Source organism: Nothobranchius furzeri, chromosome 14, assembly GCF_043380555.1.
Source record: "Nothobranchius furzeri strain GRZ-AD chromosome 14, NfurGRZ-RIMD1, whole genome shotgun sequence".
Taxonomy (NCBI): domain Eukaryota; kingdom Metazoa; phylum Chordata; class Actinopteri; order Cyprinodontiformes; family Nothobranchiidae; genus Nothobranchius; species Nothobranchius furzeri.
The window spans coordinates 13155055-13171424 of record NC_091754.1 but is presented as its reverse complement, the minus strand read 5'-3'; the positions used below and the strand labels follow the sequence as shown (position 1 = coordinate 13171424).

At 41.9% G+C, this 16370-nt stretch overlaps 1 protein-coding gene across 5 annotated transcripts in view; it reads left to right on the top strand.

The window, feature by feature from the left end:
- The window catches only part of lrp1bb (low density lipoprotein receptor-related protein 1Bb), a 481608-nt gene that overhangs the window by 264796 nt on the left and 200442 nt on the right, over positions 1 to 16370 (top strand). For all 5 annotated transcript variants that reach the window (XR_011516175.1, XM_070543934.1, XM_070543933.1 and 2 more), the window contains 8 exons: positions 1431 to 1628; positions 2304 to 2508; positions 7068 to 7232; positions 7539 to 7783; positions 11900 to 12031; positions 12212 to 12439; positions 12702 to 12876; positions 13158 to 13252. Coding sequence is in view for 4 of the 5 variants with exons in the window: in XM_070543934.1 (XP_070400035.1) it covers positions 1431 to 1628; positions 2304 to 2508; positions 7068 to 7232; positions 7539 to 7783; positions 11900 to 12031; positions 12212 to 12439; positions 12702 to 12876; positions 13158 to 13252 (1443 nt within the window). In the remaining variant the exon portion in view is untranslated. The remainder of the gene's footprint in view (positions 1 to 1430; positions 1629 to 2303; positions 2509 to 7067; positions 7233 to 7538; positions 7784 to 11899; positions 12032 to 12211; positions 12440 to 12701; positions 12877 to 13157; positions 13253 to 16370) is intronic.

Here is a 16370-nt window from a genome sequence, read left to right as displayed (position 1 = left end):
ACTCCACTAGTTTAGAAAGAAAAGATTGCCATGGACAATATTAAACATGTATCTGCTTTGCAGGATGTGATTCTGCATGTGTCCAAGGAAATGATTAACAACAAAGATTGGTTTCACAAACAAGTGACGCTGATTTTTGATTTCAGGGAAGCACCCGGTTTTAGAGGTCCTTTAGTCAGTTAGTTTAGACACCCTTTAAATGTAAATATATAGTCTGGCAACAACTTACAGACTGAGCTCAGTCAAGGGGGCAAATCTACAGTTGTGTTTGAAATAGTTGCTTAATTTAATTGAACGGCGCTAAAACCAATCACAGCTAGTGACACAGCGATGGAGATCAGTCAACGGCGGAGTCCGCCAGAAGAACAAGAATCATTTTTCTACATAAATGACCTAAGGATCTCTATTTGCTCATGTCTCAAAGTAAAGCCCAAGTCTAAATCGTCCAATGCCAATGATGCCAAACCCTTTTCAAATGAGTGCCGTGCCTTAGCTAGCGCCATCTTTGTAGTTTAGCTACATTGCAGCTCTGCCATCATCGTAATAAAAAAGCCTCTGCTGCAGTGGTGCTTAACCTGTCAAACATCTCTACCATCATAGAGCGCTGTGATTGGCTTGGCTTATGATTAAAGCAGGCCAAAGGTAGACCCACCAAGGCTAAAATGGCATCTGGCTAGACCAGCCTGCAGAGCAAAGTCTTTTGCTGCTGCTACGGCTGTTCTAGCCAAGCTAGACTGACATTCATCGCTTTCACCCTTCCCCAATCCTGGTTGGATGTGTGGCGCACTCAAATGGCTCGCAGTGATATCCACTCCTCATTTCCTCTATCCCCCTCCCCATGCAGACCAGCAGAGGCTGAGAGCATGCTGGAGAAGTGTGCACTCCCTTGGTTAGGCGGGGGTCCCGGCCCCTTACATATATATATATATATATATATATATATATATATATATATATATATATATATATATATATATATATATATATATATATATATGTATATATGTATATATATATATATATATATATATATATATATATATATATATATATATATATATTTGTATATCAGAGTTTTCTCCTGTTGGGAGTAACTGTGGAATGCCTTCTCTTCCCTCCCTCCCTCCTAGCCTCTTGTTATCCTTTCTTGTCTAAATGGAAAGGAGCACCGTGTAGTGGCTGCTGTCATAGCCTATACCTGCTATACCTGTATGTGTTTGTATTTATTCTTGGTCAGGTTTTGTTGTTGAGTCTTAATTCTGTTGCCCCAGGATGCTGGTGCAATGACAATGATGCTGATTCTGATTTGATCCATGACAAAATATATGAACAAAATCTAAAAGGACTTAATTAGCCATAAATCCAAAAATGAGATTTTTCTTTGTATTAATTCAGAACTGAAAAAAGTTTCTTTGTCTTCTCTTCATCAGATCCTTTTGAGGCTTTCATCATTTTCTCAATCCGACATGAGATAAGACGGATAGACCTTCACAAGAGAGACTACAGTCTGTTGGTGCCGGGACTGAGGAACACTATTGCTTTAGACTTCCACTTTAACCACAGCCTCCTGTACTGGACAGATGTGGTGGAAGATAAGATCTACAGAGGAAAGCTCTCCGAGTCTGGTGGTATGCATAAACACACGGACAAAAGACACCAGTTTTATTATTCACTCTGGGTGAAGAAGGCTGCAAATCTCACTCGTTTGCTTGCAAGTGACGCATTAATCAATGTCAAAATGTTCAAAGTGAAACTGTCCTGTTTTATTTAGCTGCCTGTACACGTACTTAGTACTGATCCAAAGCATTTATTTAGTTTCATCCTAGAAATTTGTGTCGTCTTGGCAAACGCCAACGGGAGATATACAGCAGGACCAGAAATCTTCAGCTTCTCTAGCGTATTATCTCACCCTCTTAAAAACCCCGTGAATCAGAACGTCTTGTTGCATCTGTGCTTTTGTGGGTGGCGGTTCTCTTGAATTTATTCCCCTCCGTGGGAGCTGTAGCAATCAACTCTCAGCGGTGCACATTCCACCCTTTTGTGACATGTACATAAAAGAGCAGACATGTGAGAATAATGAGACAGTCAGATTAGAAGTACAGTGAGCAAATTCATTTACCATGCTAAATGGAACCTTGGAAAAGGCAATCCTTTTTATAATAAAAAGTTTTCCTGAAGATTTCTTTGAGCCTCCTTTTGTGAATAGTTTCTTGAAATCCGTCTTCACGAGCCGCTCTTTAATCTGACTGCAGTGGATGTCAGTGCAGTGCACTCATGCTGTTGTCTTGACGATATTGTTTCAGGCGTGACAGCGATCGAGGTGGTTGTGCAGCATGGTCTGGCCACTCCAGAGGGCCTGGCTGTGGACTGGATTACAGGAAAACTGTACTGGATTGATAGCAATCTGGACCAGATTGAGGTGGCTGAGCTTAATGGGAATATGCGAGCGACACTCATTGCAGGAGGAATGGAGCATCCACGCGCCATCGCTCTAGACCCAGGACAGGGGTATGTTCTTCACAAACATGGACAAAAGTAACTACGTTCTGTAAAGTTTCTGTTCATTTTGGGTTCATTTGTTCTGATGTAAATAGAATGTGTTGATGGTCCACTGAACACATTAAAGCTCACGCTGTTGCTCTTCATGTAAGGAAAACCATTTCCTCCTTGCGTGGTTCACTACACATTAACTCTTGTTGAGCGCCGACGCCGTCCTCTGACACTGCAACCGTGAACTTTTTACATAAACACACCCAGGGTTGTCTTTTGTTCCCCGTTGAATCGGCCGCCTATGGGCCCGATTCTTAAAACCGTGTTTTTGTTTACTCTGCTGCAATTCACGGAGTGTGTTTGCAGAATTATCTGTGAGTCTGAATTCCCAGGATTTTCTTTGCCCCACAGACAAACTGTTACAGTCCAGTAATTACACGCAGTTGGTATTGTAATGAAACTTTACTTTGGTCAGCACTGACTGTTATTCACAAGTTGTACATCCTCTTTATTTGGGGATTTCCTCATTCCTTTTTTGAATAAATCTAGATTAACCACAAAAGGAAACAAAATGCAGAACATTTACGTCAAGTTCTCTGAGTATAGGGAACTTCCTTTATCTATATTCAAGGTGCTGTATGAAAACATGAAAGTGATCCACGTGCTGTTGTCTGCAGTCAGCATGTTGTTTAATTTTTCTTTAAGATGCTAACATGTTGTGTTACTTGGAAAACGGTTGTTCTTTTGGTTTAAGGTCAACGATTCACATTTATACTGCCCATTTAAATGTTATTTTCACGCAGCATCCATTTTTAATTCATCCACGTACAACAGCAACTTGCACACGGTTTTAAATGATGTTTAGGGTCAAAGATGCAGTCTTCCTTTCTTACCGGTGAGGAAGACCGTGCCTCCTCCTTTCCTTGACACTGTCGTAAAAACTTTAAAGATTTATGAGCGTGTAAGCACAACAAAGGCAATAGCACTTTCTTGTCAGTGAAGTCACCTCTCTGCAGCTACCCCTCCCTCGGGATCTGCATGGAGAAGGGTGGGATTAGAGATTTTTCAGTCTCTGATTATAAAAATGACACATTTAGACAACAAACCTGAAACATCTTGGAGCCAGAGTCTCAGACTTTGATGTAGGGCTGCTCGATTAATCCAATTTTAATCACAATTATGATTTGTGTTTTGTACGATAATATAAACAAAATGAGCTGATTATTTGACCCTTCCTTGCAGTGTACTCATGCTGCTCCGAGCTGAAAATCGAGTGAACATCCCATACTGTGTTGCCTACTTAGCTACTTTGTCACTATTTCTAACAACCTTTGTGACTTTTTCCTCCCAAAAGCATCTAGTGATTAACTTAGCAACCTTTCTGGTAACCCTTATCTACTTTCAGTGGAACTTTGTCGTTGATAGTCTCTGCAGGTTAGTAAACACCCAGCATGCCCTCCGGACCTCTCAGACCTGAGGTGACTTCCTGGTGGCCCAAGCCAAAGTAATGGTCACTCAACTGAGTCAAGTGGCTTTAGCCAATCAAATTACCTTTCTTTGGTCACATGACACCAGTGAGTTTTTGACTCGATCAAGCGACGATTACTTTGGCTTGGCTCATTTGTGGTTGAATGAGATAAAATTCTGCAGTTGAAATGTTATGGATGAAATTTTCTTGAGTGTATTTTAGGTTAAAAAGTTCAAATATATAATTTCACAGAATAAAATCTCAACGTCATTCTGCTGAGACTGTATTTCGTACTTACTCCTACTACCAACCCACATTTTAGAACTCAAGTAACTTCTTACATGAGAGGCGACACATCTTCACTCAAGATTATCATACCCTGGATTACTGCTAATCTATGCAAATTAAATTCTCTTTACAAAGATAAAATATACCCAGATTCATATACAGATTTCTCCACATTTAAAATGTCCTTTAAACGTCATAAATACTGTTAAAACTTCTGCATTACTATTAGATTATTTGGTTGTGAGATTACTCAGAAAACTGAACCCTATTTTTCTGCTGTGGAGGTTTTGCTTCCATCTCTTATCAGGTGCTTACTGGCGGCATGGCAGAACCTAGATGTTATAAAAATCAATTGAACACTTTTAAGAAATGAGTTAGATGCTCTAACGCTCTTCCCAATGTACTCGCTCACATTTGGGAGGAGGACTACAGTACATTTCATGGTTGTGCAGAGTAGGATTAATGGGTGCTTTTGGTGCCTAAAGGCGCATTTCCATTAGAGGGCAATAATTCTAATCGTATTACTTGAATCCACTCAAAGGAGTGGGTCATTGATCACGGAGGCCTTATCAAGTGAATAAGACTATCGATCTAGACAAGGATATTTCTTCCTAACGCTGTTTTGATGTCATCGGTATGTGATTTAAATGCGAGCACCCCTTTTTCTTGGCCTGTCTGAAATCATTCAAGATTTTGAAACATTTGGGGCCTAAAGGTTTTATAGTAAATTTCTACTTCATTTAGCAGAAAACTTTAGGTTGAAGGGCCCATTGAAGTTAACGTTGGCAGACTCAAGTCCAACCTAGTTTGACTGACAGTAAATGTATACTGATTCAAATATTTTAAATTCTGCAACAAATCATGCGATCTGAGTGTGCAGCTGACAAATAATAATCATCAGTGTAGAGCCTGCATGGTATCTGCTTTCAGTAAGCAGGCAGTGCATTTTCTTTGAACTGTGAATTAATCCATCCATCCATCCATCCATCCATCCATCCATCCATCCATCCATTGTCTGAACCCGCTTTGTCCACGTAGGGTCACAGGGGGGTGGGGGGTTGGGGTGTGTGGCTGGTGCCTATCTCCTGCAGTCAATGGGCAATCAGGTGGGGTACACCCTGGACAGAGAGCCAGTCCATCACAGTTGTGAATTAATTTCCAGTGTTAATTACTCATACATCAGCAGTAACTCAGGTGGTAGAGCGGGTTGCCTCATGATCGGAGGGTCATGGGTTCGATTCCAGCTCCCGCCAGGGGAATCCTGCTGCTGTGTCCTTGGGCAGGACACTTCACACAACTTGCCTGTATTAGTGGTGGTCAGAGGGGCCGACGGCGCCAAATGGCAGCCTCGCCTCTGTCAGACCTCCCCAGGGCGGCTGTGGCTACAAGTAGCTTACCATCACTAGCAGTGTGTGAATGTGAGAGTGTGTGAAAGCGTCTTTGGGCGTCTAGAAAAGCGCTGTATAAGTTCAATGCATTATTATTATTATTATTATTTTTGTGTTTTAGTGTTGGGCATTGTTTGAATTCTGATTCCAATTTCCCATTTTAGTTTGGGTTCCTAGGTGCAGCCAAGGTGGTGAGGGGGATCCATTTTGGTGGCCTGAGGATCGGGTCTCTGCTTTTTGCAGCATTCATCAGAACGTGATCTCCAGCTTTCACTGGAGTGGGTTGCAGCAGAGTGTGAACCAGCAGGGATGAGAATCAACTTCTCTAAATCCGAGACCATGGTCTTGAGTTGGAAAAGGGTAGAATGCCTTCTCCGGGTCAGGGGTGAGGTCCTGCCTCAAGTATAGGAGCTTAAGTATCTCTGGGTCTTGTTAATGAATGATGGAAAGATGGAGCTGGAGATTGATAGGAGGATTGATGCTGCGTCTGCAGTGATGCGGGCGTTGTACTGACTTGTTGTGATGAAGAGAGAGCTGAGCCGGAAGTCAAAGCTTTCGATTGACGAGTTGATCTCTGTTCCTACCCTCACCTTTGGTCACAAGCTTTGGGTAGTGACTACAAGAATTAGATCGCAGATACAAACGGCTTAAACGAGTTTTCCCTTCAGGGTGTCTGGGCTTATCCCTCTGGGAGGAGGTCGGAGTTGACCAGCTGTTCCTCACATCAAGTGGAGCCAGTTGACCTGGCTTGGGCATCTAGTTAGGACGCCTCCCTGATGAAGTTTTCTGGGCACTTCCAACTGGGAGGAGACCTAAAGGAAGACCCAGGACACGCTGGAAGGACTGTTTCTCGGCTGGCCAGGGAATGCCTTGGGATTTCCCCGGAGGAGCTGGCCGAAGAGGCTGGGGAGAGGGAGGTCTGGGCCTCCCTGCTTAGGCTGCTGCCCCCATGACCCATTAAGCAGACGATGATGGATGGACGAACGGATAGATTTATTCCAGTTTCTAGCGATCCTCAACTTTTTCAAGAGACAAGACAGCTTTATTTCTATAGCACATTTCCTACACAAAGGCAGCTCAGTGTGCTTTACAGCATGAAGGTATGAAGGTTGCATGTTGTAAATGAGCTAGCTAACAAAAGATCTTACTTGATTGTCTTTTATGAACTTTTTTAAATGAAGCCACACTTTAGAAAACCTCCACACATTTTCACAATTGCACAAAACACTTCCGGCCGGATTCTTCATCATTCAGCGAACTGAGTATCAAAACTAGGATTCGGAATTAAAAATGTGACTGATTCCAGGAAATACTGAAAATTAGTCTGTTTCAGTCAATGCTCAATGCCCAACCGTGGATCAGATCCTAGATCCCTGAAAACCTAAATCATTTCAGACAAAACCACAATGTTAATTGCTGCATCTGATTTCCAGGATCCTCTTCTGGACCGACTGGGATGCCTCATTTCCTAGAATCGAGGCTGCATCTATGAGTGGAGGTGGCAGACACATTGTGTTTAAGGATATGGAGATTGGGGCTTGGCCCAATGGACTAACGCTGGACCATCTGGAACGCCGGATGGTTTGGACGGACGCACGGTTTGTAATTTTGTAGGGTGTGTGAAATCTTTCACATTCCTAATGCATATGTGATCTTAAATACTGCAAAAGATGCAGCAGTCTCTGAAGAAATTTTTTAACATCTCATTCTCCTGGTGATCGTTCAATTATGCAAAACGTGCAATATTAATAGACTTAAAAAAGTTGCCACTGGTTGTTTTAAGTGGGTCTTGAACTATTTAATAGTTCCATCTGAGGGCTTCACTTTGATCTGTCTTCATCCTCTCTTTCAGTGCATTAAAGGGTGGTTTAAACTTTGATATGCTGTTGGTCTCTCTTCAACAGCTCCGACGCCATTTTCTCTGCACTCTATGACGGCAGTGGGGTCATTGAGATCCTCAGAGGCCACGAATACTTGTCCCATCCTTTTGCCGTGTCTCTGTTTGGAGGAAATGTCTACTGGACGGACTGGAGGACAAACACATTGGCGAGAGCCAATAAGTGGACCGGGCAAAATGTCACAGTCATCCAGAAGACAAGTGCTCAACCTTTTGACTTGCAGATCTTCCATCCCAGCAGGCAACCACAAGGTGAGAACAGTCCAGTGGTGCTTGATATTGACCAGCGTTATGTTGTTTTTTAATGAAATTCTGTGTCGTGCTGCAAAATGCAATTACAAAATAAAATAGGATCTAATTTTTTTTGTGTTACTTCTGCTTTCATTTGAGCTGTCAGTCAAGCAGCATGTGTCTGAATAAAAGAGGTGCTCATGCAGAGAATGAGCCAAGTTAAGTTAATGCTACCTTTCAGTGTGTTTTTCTTAATATCCAAATTATTGTAATTGGCTCATGCCACTACATTAAAGATTTTTAGTTTCCTTTCATGTGCTGAATTGAAATGGAGAGAGCTGGAGAGTAAAATTCACATCTGCTGTTGAAAAATGGTGGGATATTTGTTACACAAATAGGTGACTAATGGAGAGAAGGTGGTGCTTTTACTCGAGGTGATTCTTAGCCTGAAATCTGTCGCCACTAATCAGTTATGTGTCACAAGGTAAGTCATGATTCTCGGACACAATTTTCCCATAAGTTACTAACTTATATGTGAAAAGGGGATTAGCCAAGCTCCAAAGCTTCACTTCAAAATAAATGTTTTTAAACTACATTTAAATTAATTTCTAAAACAAACCTTTAAAAAAACAGTAACTGATGGAAAATTCTATCTATGTGTGCCAAGACTGTCTGGTTTTATGAATGTCCATCCCAGTCGCTTTCCTCTGTGTTGCCAAGTTTCAGGACCTCTCCCTCAGCTCTTTGCATAATTGAGCTACCATTCATAAAGGAAAATGAGTTGTAATCAGGTTTACATCTGTTCTCTGATTCCACCGCCTCACCAGTGTGAATTTGTTAAATCACTTGCTTCACCTCCGTATTTAGATTCATACAATTGTTCACCATGGATGCATTATAGGTGAATGAGAGCATTCTTTAAAGAAAAAGACACTCAGTTTTTTTTAAATAGCTCACCTGGGAAGAAATGACTGATCTCCTTTCTAGTTTTAAGCTGTAAACTTGTAAACATCTGGTCAAATGAAGTAAATGACTGAATGAATGAATAAAAAAAGTAATGAATTTGATGACAATGAAAGGAAAACCAACACAGACTTGGTTTTCTCTGGAGACATTTAACAGATGTCATATTGGATCTCCTCTAGAGGCAAAAGCAGCCTGACAATCCGTCGACTGAAAAGAATAACATGAATTTATCATATCTGTTAAAGAGCTTTTAAATTAGGAAAGCTTGGCAGGTTGGTGGTGCAGGATTTATTACACGTATTAGCATAAAATTACAAAGAATATAAATATACACATCTATCTATCATCTATCGATCTGTCTGTCTGTCTGTCTGTCTGTCTGTCTGTCGTCTATCTATCTGTCTGTCTGTCTGTCTGTCTGTCTGTCTGTCTGTCTGTCTATCTATCTATCTATCTATCTATCTATCTATCTGTCTGTCTGTCTATCTGTCTGTCTGTCTGTCTGTCTGTCTGTCTGTCGTCTATCTATCTATCTATCTATCTATCTATCTATCTGTCTGTCTGTCTGTCTGTCTGTCTGTCTGTCTGTCTGTCTGTCTGTCTGTCTGTCTGTCTGTCTGTCTGTCTATCTATCTATCTATCTATCTATCTATCTATCTATCTATCTATCTATCTATCTATCTATCTATCTATCTATCTATCTATCATCTATCACCTGTCTGTCTGACTTTCTGTCTGTCTGTCTGTCTAATCATGCTAACTTTAAAGCCACACTAAATAAGTTTCCCGCTTCTCCCCCTACTGGTTCAAAGTCAAATTACAACAGTCATAACCAACCCTGCCGCAGCCTGCTGTAGCTAGTGCTAACAATGAGCTAACACTAATATGACCCAGCTCATACAAAGTAAACCACAAAGTAAAAAGATCCACACTGTTGGTCCAAAAATATTTATATTACAAGTCCAGTAGCAACAAAGCCAGGTCACCATCAGTCTGTGGTTCCGTAGCCTCCTTTACCAGTGTAGGCCATGTCGATAATCACTCTGGTTTTCAGCTCTGTGCTTTGCCTCCAAAAACATTACTGTCTTACCTTTACCTCCAGGCTCTGCCATGATGCCAACAAAAAAACAAAACTCTTCTTCTTCTTCTTGTGCGTTTTCTTGACGGTTGGCGAACTGAAAAAGCTACTAGCACAGGGAGCGGTGATTGCCGTAAAGCAGGTCGAGAGCTCCCACTAGTGTCCCTACTCCAACCACGCAACTCTTAAGTGTAGTTTCTGCTCAGCAGAGGGCAGCAGAGTGCTGTACAACGTGACGTTGCTCTGGCTCAAGAACCAGTAAAACCAGTTTGAACGCAATAGGGTAAAGTTTTAAAAACTCTTCAGTGTTGCTTTAAGTCAGGGGTCCCCAGTCCTGGTCCTGGACCGGTATCCAGCAGGTTTTGTGGTTTTTTTCTGCTCCTAAAGATGTGATTCAGTGGTTGAAAAACCTGTGCAGCAGCTCATCAGGCTCTGCAGAAGTCTGTTAACTAGCTGCTGATTGAAATCAGGTGTGTTGAAACAGAGTTCAAACTAAGGCCCTGTCCACACGTAGCCGGGGATCTACACTGTCATCCACACGAAAACAGATCTTTTTAAAAACTCCGGCCAAAGTGAAGATCTGCGTTTTCTCCGTTTTGGGTGTCTGCGTGTGGACAGACAAAACCGGAGTTTTAAGGTCCGCAACGTCACTTTCCGCGACAAATAAATGCTGACATCACGTGTGCGACCTGTGTTTACACTAGCCGTCAGCATGGATGCCCTCAGAGCTGCGCTCGCTTTATCAATTGTCCAAGCGCTTTTTGCTTGTTTGTTTTTGCAAGCGGAATTACTGCTCCTTGCGGAAGACCACAGACGAAGGACGAGGTTAAGAACGGGGGAAGTACTGCCGCCTACAGGTCTGGCATGTCCTTAACAACGTATTTATCCGGGTACGTGTGGACAGAGTTTTTTTTTTTTAAATGAGGTGGTGTGGATGAAAGTTTTTGGAGGGGCGGATATTCGTTTAAAAAAACGGTTACGTGTGGACTAGGCCTAAAACATGCGGGATACCGGCCCTCCAGGACCAGGATTGGGGACCCCTGCTTTAAGCCATTCTTTATAAAGTTTGAAGTGCTAAGCATGTTTGTAACTTCTGCACCCCAGTTGTAGTTTTCAGCCCTATGCCTTGTAAATATTGCTGCGGCAGTAATCTTTAAAATGTGCTTTTTATAAAAGATAAGACCTACAGAAAGAGACCAAAAGAAAGTCAGATTTTTCTTTTTGCATCTGCTATGACAGATAAGTGTATTTATCCTATCTTTCTTTTCCCTGTTTGCTTCAAAAATGTGACAGTTTAGCACAAACACCTTGGTCCTGTTGTCGCTGCCTGTCATCCCTCAAGAGCATCCGAGTCAGCGCTGCACAGTTCAGATGGCTGCATATTAGCACACCGAGTCAGCTGGGTGTTGTTTTGAGCTGGCAGGAACAGAGCTGCGTTTTTTTTCCCTCCCCTCTTTCTCAGTTCAGTCACATTCATGATGCAGTGGGATTATTACTGAAGGCTCTCTGGAAATGAACTCTGGATGAGGATGTTTGACATGAATCATCCAGAGAGGACGGAGAAACTGTTGTTTTTGAAGCGTGAAACGTGACTGCAGAATGATGGAACTATTAAATTCTGGGCGACTTTTTTTCTCTCTCTGGGTGAGGTGATTTATTTTTAACAAGTACAGTAAAAAATAAATAAATAAATAAAAGAGCAGGCTATAGAAGTAATCCTAAATCCTGTAAATCATTACTGTTGGGACACTGCTCGGGTTAGCTTGATGTGCGGGAAACTGCCAATAGCTTAAAAAGCTCTTGTAGCAACGACGTGACAGCGATAGTTTTGCTCTATCTTGTAAGAGAAGACTTTATGCATTATTGCACATGCTTCACCCATCCGAAAGATAAAGAAAACGACAACAATATAGTCCGAGTTGTTGCCAGCTATGCGTCCTTTATCTCTCTTTATGCAGCACAGCCACACTGACCCGTAAATGTCACATTGCAGAGACTTCTGGACCACTTCAATCCCAGTAATGATCCCAGGCAGTCTCCTTGCCGTTTAGCTGTATGCTGAGTGTTCTCTCTCCTCCCTCCTTCCCTATCAGCCTCAAACCCATGCGAGGAGAATGATGGACGTGGTCCCTGCTCACATCTGTGTCTCATCAATTACAACCGCACCGCGTCCTGCACCTGTCCACACCTCATGAAGCTTTCAGCCAACAAACAATCCTGCTTTGGTGAGCGACAACTCCACCCTCGTTTTTCATGCCTCGGCCCGGCGCAAACATAAAAGTCTTTGTGAGCGACAAGAGAGGCATTTGTCTTTATGGAAAACTGTTCTCAGCTTATTATCCCACTTTTGGTTGGATTTTAAATCAGACATTTTTAAATGACTGATCTTTTTACCATCTCACCAGCGCTAAAAAGGTTCCTCCTGTACGTGCGCCGGTCCGAAATCCGTGGCGTGGATATTGACAACCCATACATGAATGTCATGACGGCTCTGACTGTGCCAGACATCGACGATGTCACTGTGGTGGACTTTGATTCTCTGGAGGAGAGGATCTACTGGGCTGACATCAAAAGCCAAACCATCAAACGGGTGTTCGTCAACGGCACCCAGCTAGAAACTGTAATTTCTTCAGGTAGGTGCCTTCTAGGCTGACACGTCAACTCAGAGGAAAACGCCAAAGTGAGCTGGAAAATAAAGCTTTTACAGTTAAAGTTACCCAATAAATTCAGTATTTATAATTCATGATGGTATTTGTGGTTCGACTTGCAGCAGCAGTTACCGTACGGGTAACTGCTGCTGCAAGTCGAAGCACATCTAGCAGCTGTTTAGAGCTGCTAGATGTTTACGTTAAGGTCTTCATGGGAATAAATTATTTTTCCCACTCTTCCTTACAGACATAGTGAATTGTCGGAGTCTGGCTTTAGACTGGCTTTCCAGGAACTTATACTGGCTCAGCTCTGAAAATGACGAGTCCCAAATCAATGTGGCTCGCTTTGATGGGTCCCTAAAGACGTCCATCATCCACGGCATTGATAAGCCAAGGTGCCTTGTAGTGCATCCTGCCAAGGGGTAAGTAGATTAGACTAGCCTGTGCATTTCATGAGCGCATAACCTTCAGTATATAGTGTCAGGGAATGTTAAGCTGTGCAAACGGAGGATCAAAGGCTTGAGGAATATTTACTAACAGCTGCAAATGATAACAGATGTTTACAGGAATGTGTAATGAAACTCAACTGAGTTGCTTACCTTCACTTTACACGTCTGCAAACATACAAACATTCATTGATTTTCCTGAAAGCATCATGACTAAAAACACAATACCAGCACTCATCTTGGACTCTTCCCCACAGGAAAATCTACTGGATTGATGGAAACACGGTTAACATGGCCAACATGGATGGAAGCAACAGTAAAGTCCTCCATCAGAACCAGAGGGATCCTGTAGGTCAGTATCAGTCGTGTTCATGTTTCAGACACAGATATGATTTATTAATTTAGTAGTTTGTTTATTTAAGATTCTATACTTATTGTTGATATTTTGACTGATGTTTAGAATTAAATCATTTAGAAAAAAAATGACACGTATTTGTATTTGTTTTTTTGCCACTTCTTGAATATTCACTTTTTTCTCTCCCCCAAACAGGTTCATCTAAGTTATAACTTAGATATGAAGTCATTTTTCACTTAAAATATTGAGTTAATTATCGCCACACTGACCGTTTTTTTTTTCTTTTCAGGTATGTGAATGAGATTTTCAAGGTCGTTTCAGGTTTTAGGATATTTTTTAAATTATGTTTCAATCAGGGCTGCCAACTTTTGAACATTTCAAAGAGTGAGACGGGGTAACGGGGTGGGGAGCGGACAATTCGCCAACCATTTAGAGCGGGGGGTGGGGGTTAATATTGACTTTATTTATTTATTTATTTCTACTCTGTATGGAAAAGGATTAAAGCCACTGACAAGGAAGAAAAGAGAATTCTTACTTTTTTCTCAGAATTCTGACTTTTAACCTCGGAATTCTGACAGGGAATTCTGCGGGAAAAGTCCAAATTCTCTTTCTTTTCTTCTTTTTTTTTCCAGCGGCCCTAATCCTCTTCCTTACCTCTGACTTCACAGAGGGAACTGAACTTTGTTTAGTACAAATTTTCTTTTCGTGAGGAAAATTTGACATCCAACTCCTCTGAACTTCTTCACACCATCTATCTATCTGTCTGTCTGTCTGTCTGTCTGTCTGTCTGTCTGTCTGTCTGTCTGTCTGTCTGTCTGTCTGTCTGTCTGTCTGTCTGTCTGTCTGTCTGTCTGTCTGTCTGTCTGTCTGTCTGTCTTTCTGTCTGTCTGTCTGTCTGTCTGTCTGTCTGTCTGTCTGTCTGTCTGTCTGTCTGTCTGTCTGTCTGTCTTTCTGTCTGTCTGTCTGTCTGTCTGTCTGTCTGTCTGTCTTTCTGTCTGTCTGTCTGTCTGTCTGTCTGTCTGTCTGTCTGTCTGTCTGTCTGCAGTAAAGAGTTACAGGAACTTTTAATTATAATTAATGTAAATGTTTTAAATTCCATCTAGGGGTGGGCAATATCATGTCATTCATAATATTACCAGTTATTATTTCTTGCCAAGAAAAAAAATCTATCATGTTAAGCTTACTTCACTGATGTAGTTGCATCCACTAAACAGAGGATTGTGTTCATGTGTGTCATCAGCAGGAAGTTATTGAAGTTATCAAAGCAAACATGGCTGGAATCAGTTTTACTGTCATCTGTGTCTCTAAGTGTGTGTGCTGCTGTAATCAGTGGATGTCCCCACCGTGGGACTAACACAATTTACTCTATTTTATTATATTAATTCATATCAGCCAGTAGGGGAAAAAAGGTTTGAGGAATTTTGGCCTTTCCAGGCTTCCGTACCAGTAGTTTTCATATCACAAACAGGAAAACACACTGGTGGAGCGGTGAATTACATTGTTATGAATCCACGTCACAAACTAATGTAGGAGAGGGAACATGTGAGTGAGCCACCACGGTAGGAAGCCCAGCTTGCTGTGAGCGAGAGCAGCGATCTGTGGCTGATGAGTGAAAACAAAAGTAAAACATTCGGGACTGAAGCTCCGTCAACACCGACTTGTAACACGGCTGCATTTCTAAATAAAGCATGTCATTATGGCGGCGCGCGCAGCCGCAGCTCACGGTTCTGGGAGAACCGGGCATGCCCGTTCCATCAACAGCATGGAGCTCATCACTCCATCCATCTCACAACCAGAGCAGAAAAATGCACATCGGCTTGGATTATACAGATGGGATTATGTGTGAAATAACACCAGTTAAATTCTTACTTACGTGTTGTTTGTGTGCATGTTCAGTAGCTAATGCCATCATTAATATCATCTGTTTTTTTCAGAAGCCCTACTCACTGTGCATGATGTGCGTTTGGGGAGCGCAGGCGCTGTTTTAGCGTGAGAGATTGGAGGTGTGGCGTGAGAGCGTGTGAAGAGGGTCATATGTGTGTGTCTCACGCTCAGTGTGTGAGAGTTGGCAACACAGGTTTCAATAATGATACATGTTTTAGGAAGAGGATATTAACACAAGCATAGCATTTTACAGAGACCTTAGTCCTAGTCCGCATTTATTTGAGGTCATGCAGATGAAAAGATAAAAATAAAATAATAGTAATGGAAGTAAACATGTTTTAAAGGTGTGGAACACTGAAAAACCCTTTTAAAAATCGTATTTCTGTCACTGAGTTTTTCATGCAGGCTGAACTTGAAAACAGTCATCTACACCTATCTCCTGCATTATTTCTGATAGAAAACAGATTGTGAAACTCTAGGATATGAAAAGCCTGACAGATCGTCACTCTGTCACTTAACATTCATGGACTCGCCCATCTTGACTCATAAAGGGGAATGCTGTTGTCGGTTTAGGAAAAAGAAGAGAACGTCTCGGCTAGTAGAAGCTAACCATTAGCATTAGCAACTCCTCCAGGCTTGTGTTACTTGTGGAAATAAAACATCAACGTTACAAGTCAGTGGTAGAGTCGCTTTGCTGCTAGCCAATCTGTGGCGAGATGTCCGAATATCAGGAAGTACAGGTGCTGGCCAGTAAATTAGAATATCATCAAAAGGTTGAAAATATTTCAGTAATTCCATTCAAAACGTGAAACTTGTACATTATATTCATGCAATGCACACAGACCAATGTATTTCCGATGTTTATTACGTTTAATTTTGATATTTATAGGTGACAACCAATGAAAACATCAAATCTGGTATCTCAGAAAATTAGAATATTCTAAAGGCCAATGAAAAAATGTTTGTTTCTCTAATGTTGGCCAACTGAAAAGAATGAACATGAAAAGAATGTGCATGTATAGCACTCAATACTTAGTCGGGGCTCCTTTTGCCTCAATAACTGCAGTAATGCGGCGTGGCATGGACTCGATCAGTCTGTGGCACTGCTCAGGTGTTATGAGAGCCCAGGTTGCTCTGATAGTCGTCTTCAGCTCCTCTGCATTGTTGGGTCTAGCGTATTGCATCCTCCGCTTCACAATACCCCATAGATTTTCTATGGGGTTAAGGTCAG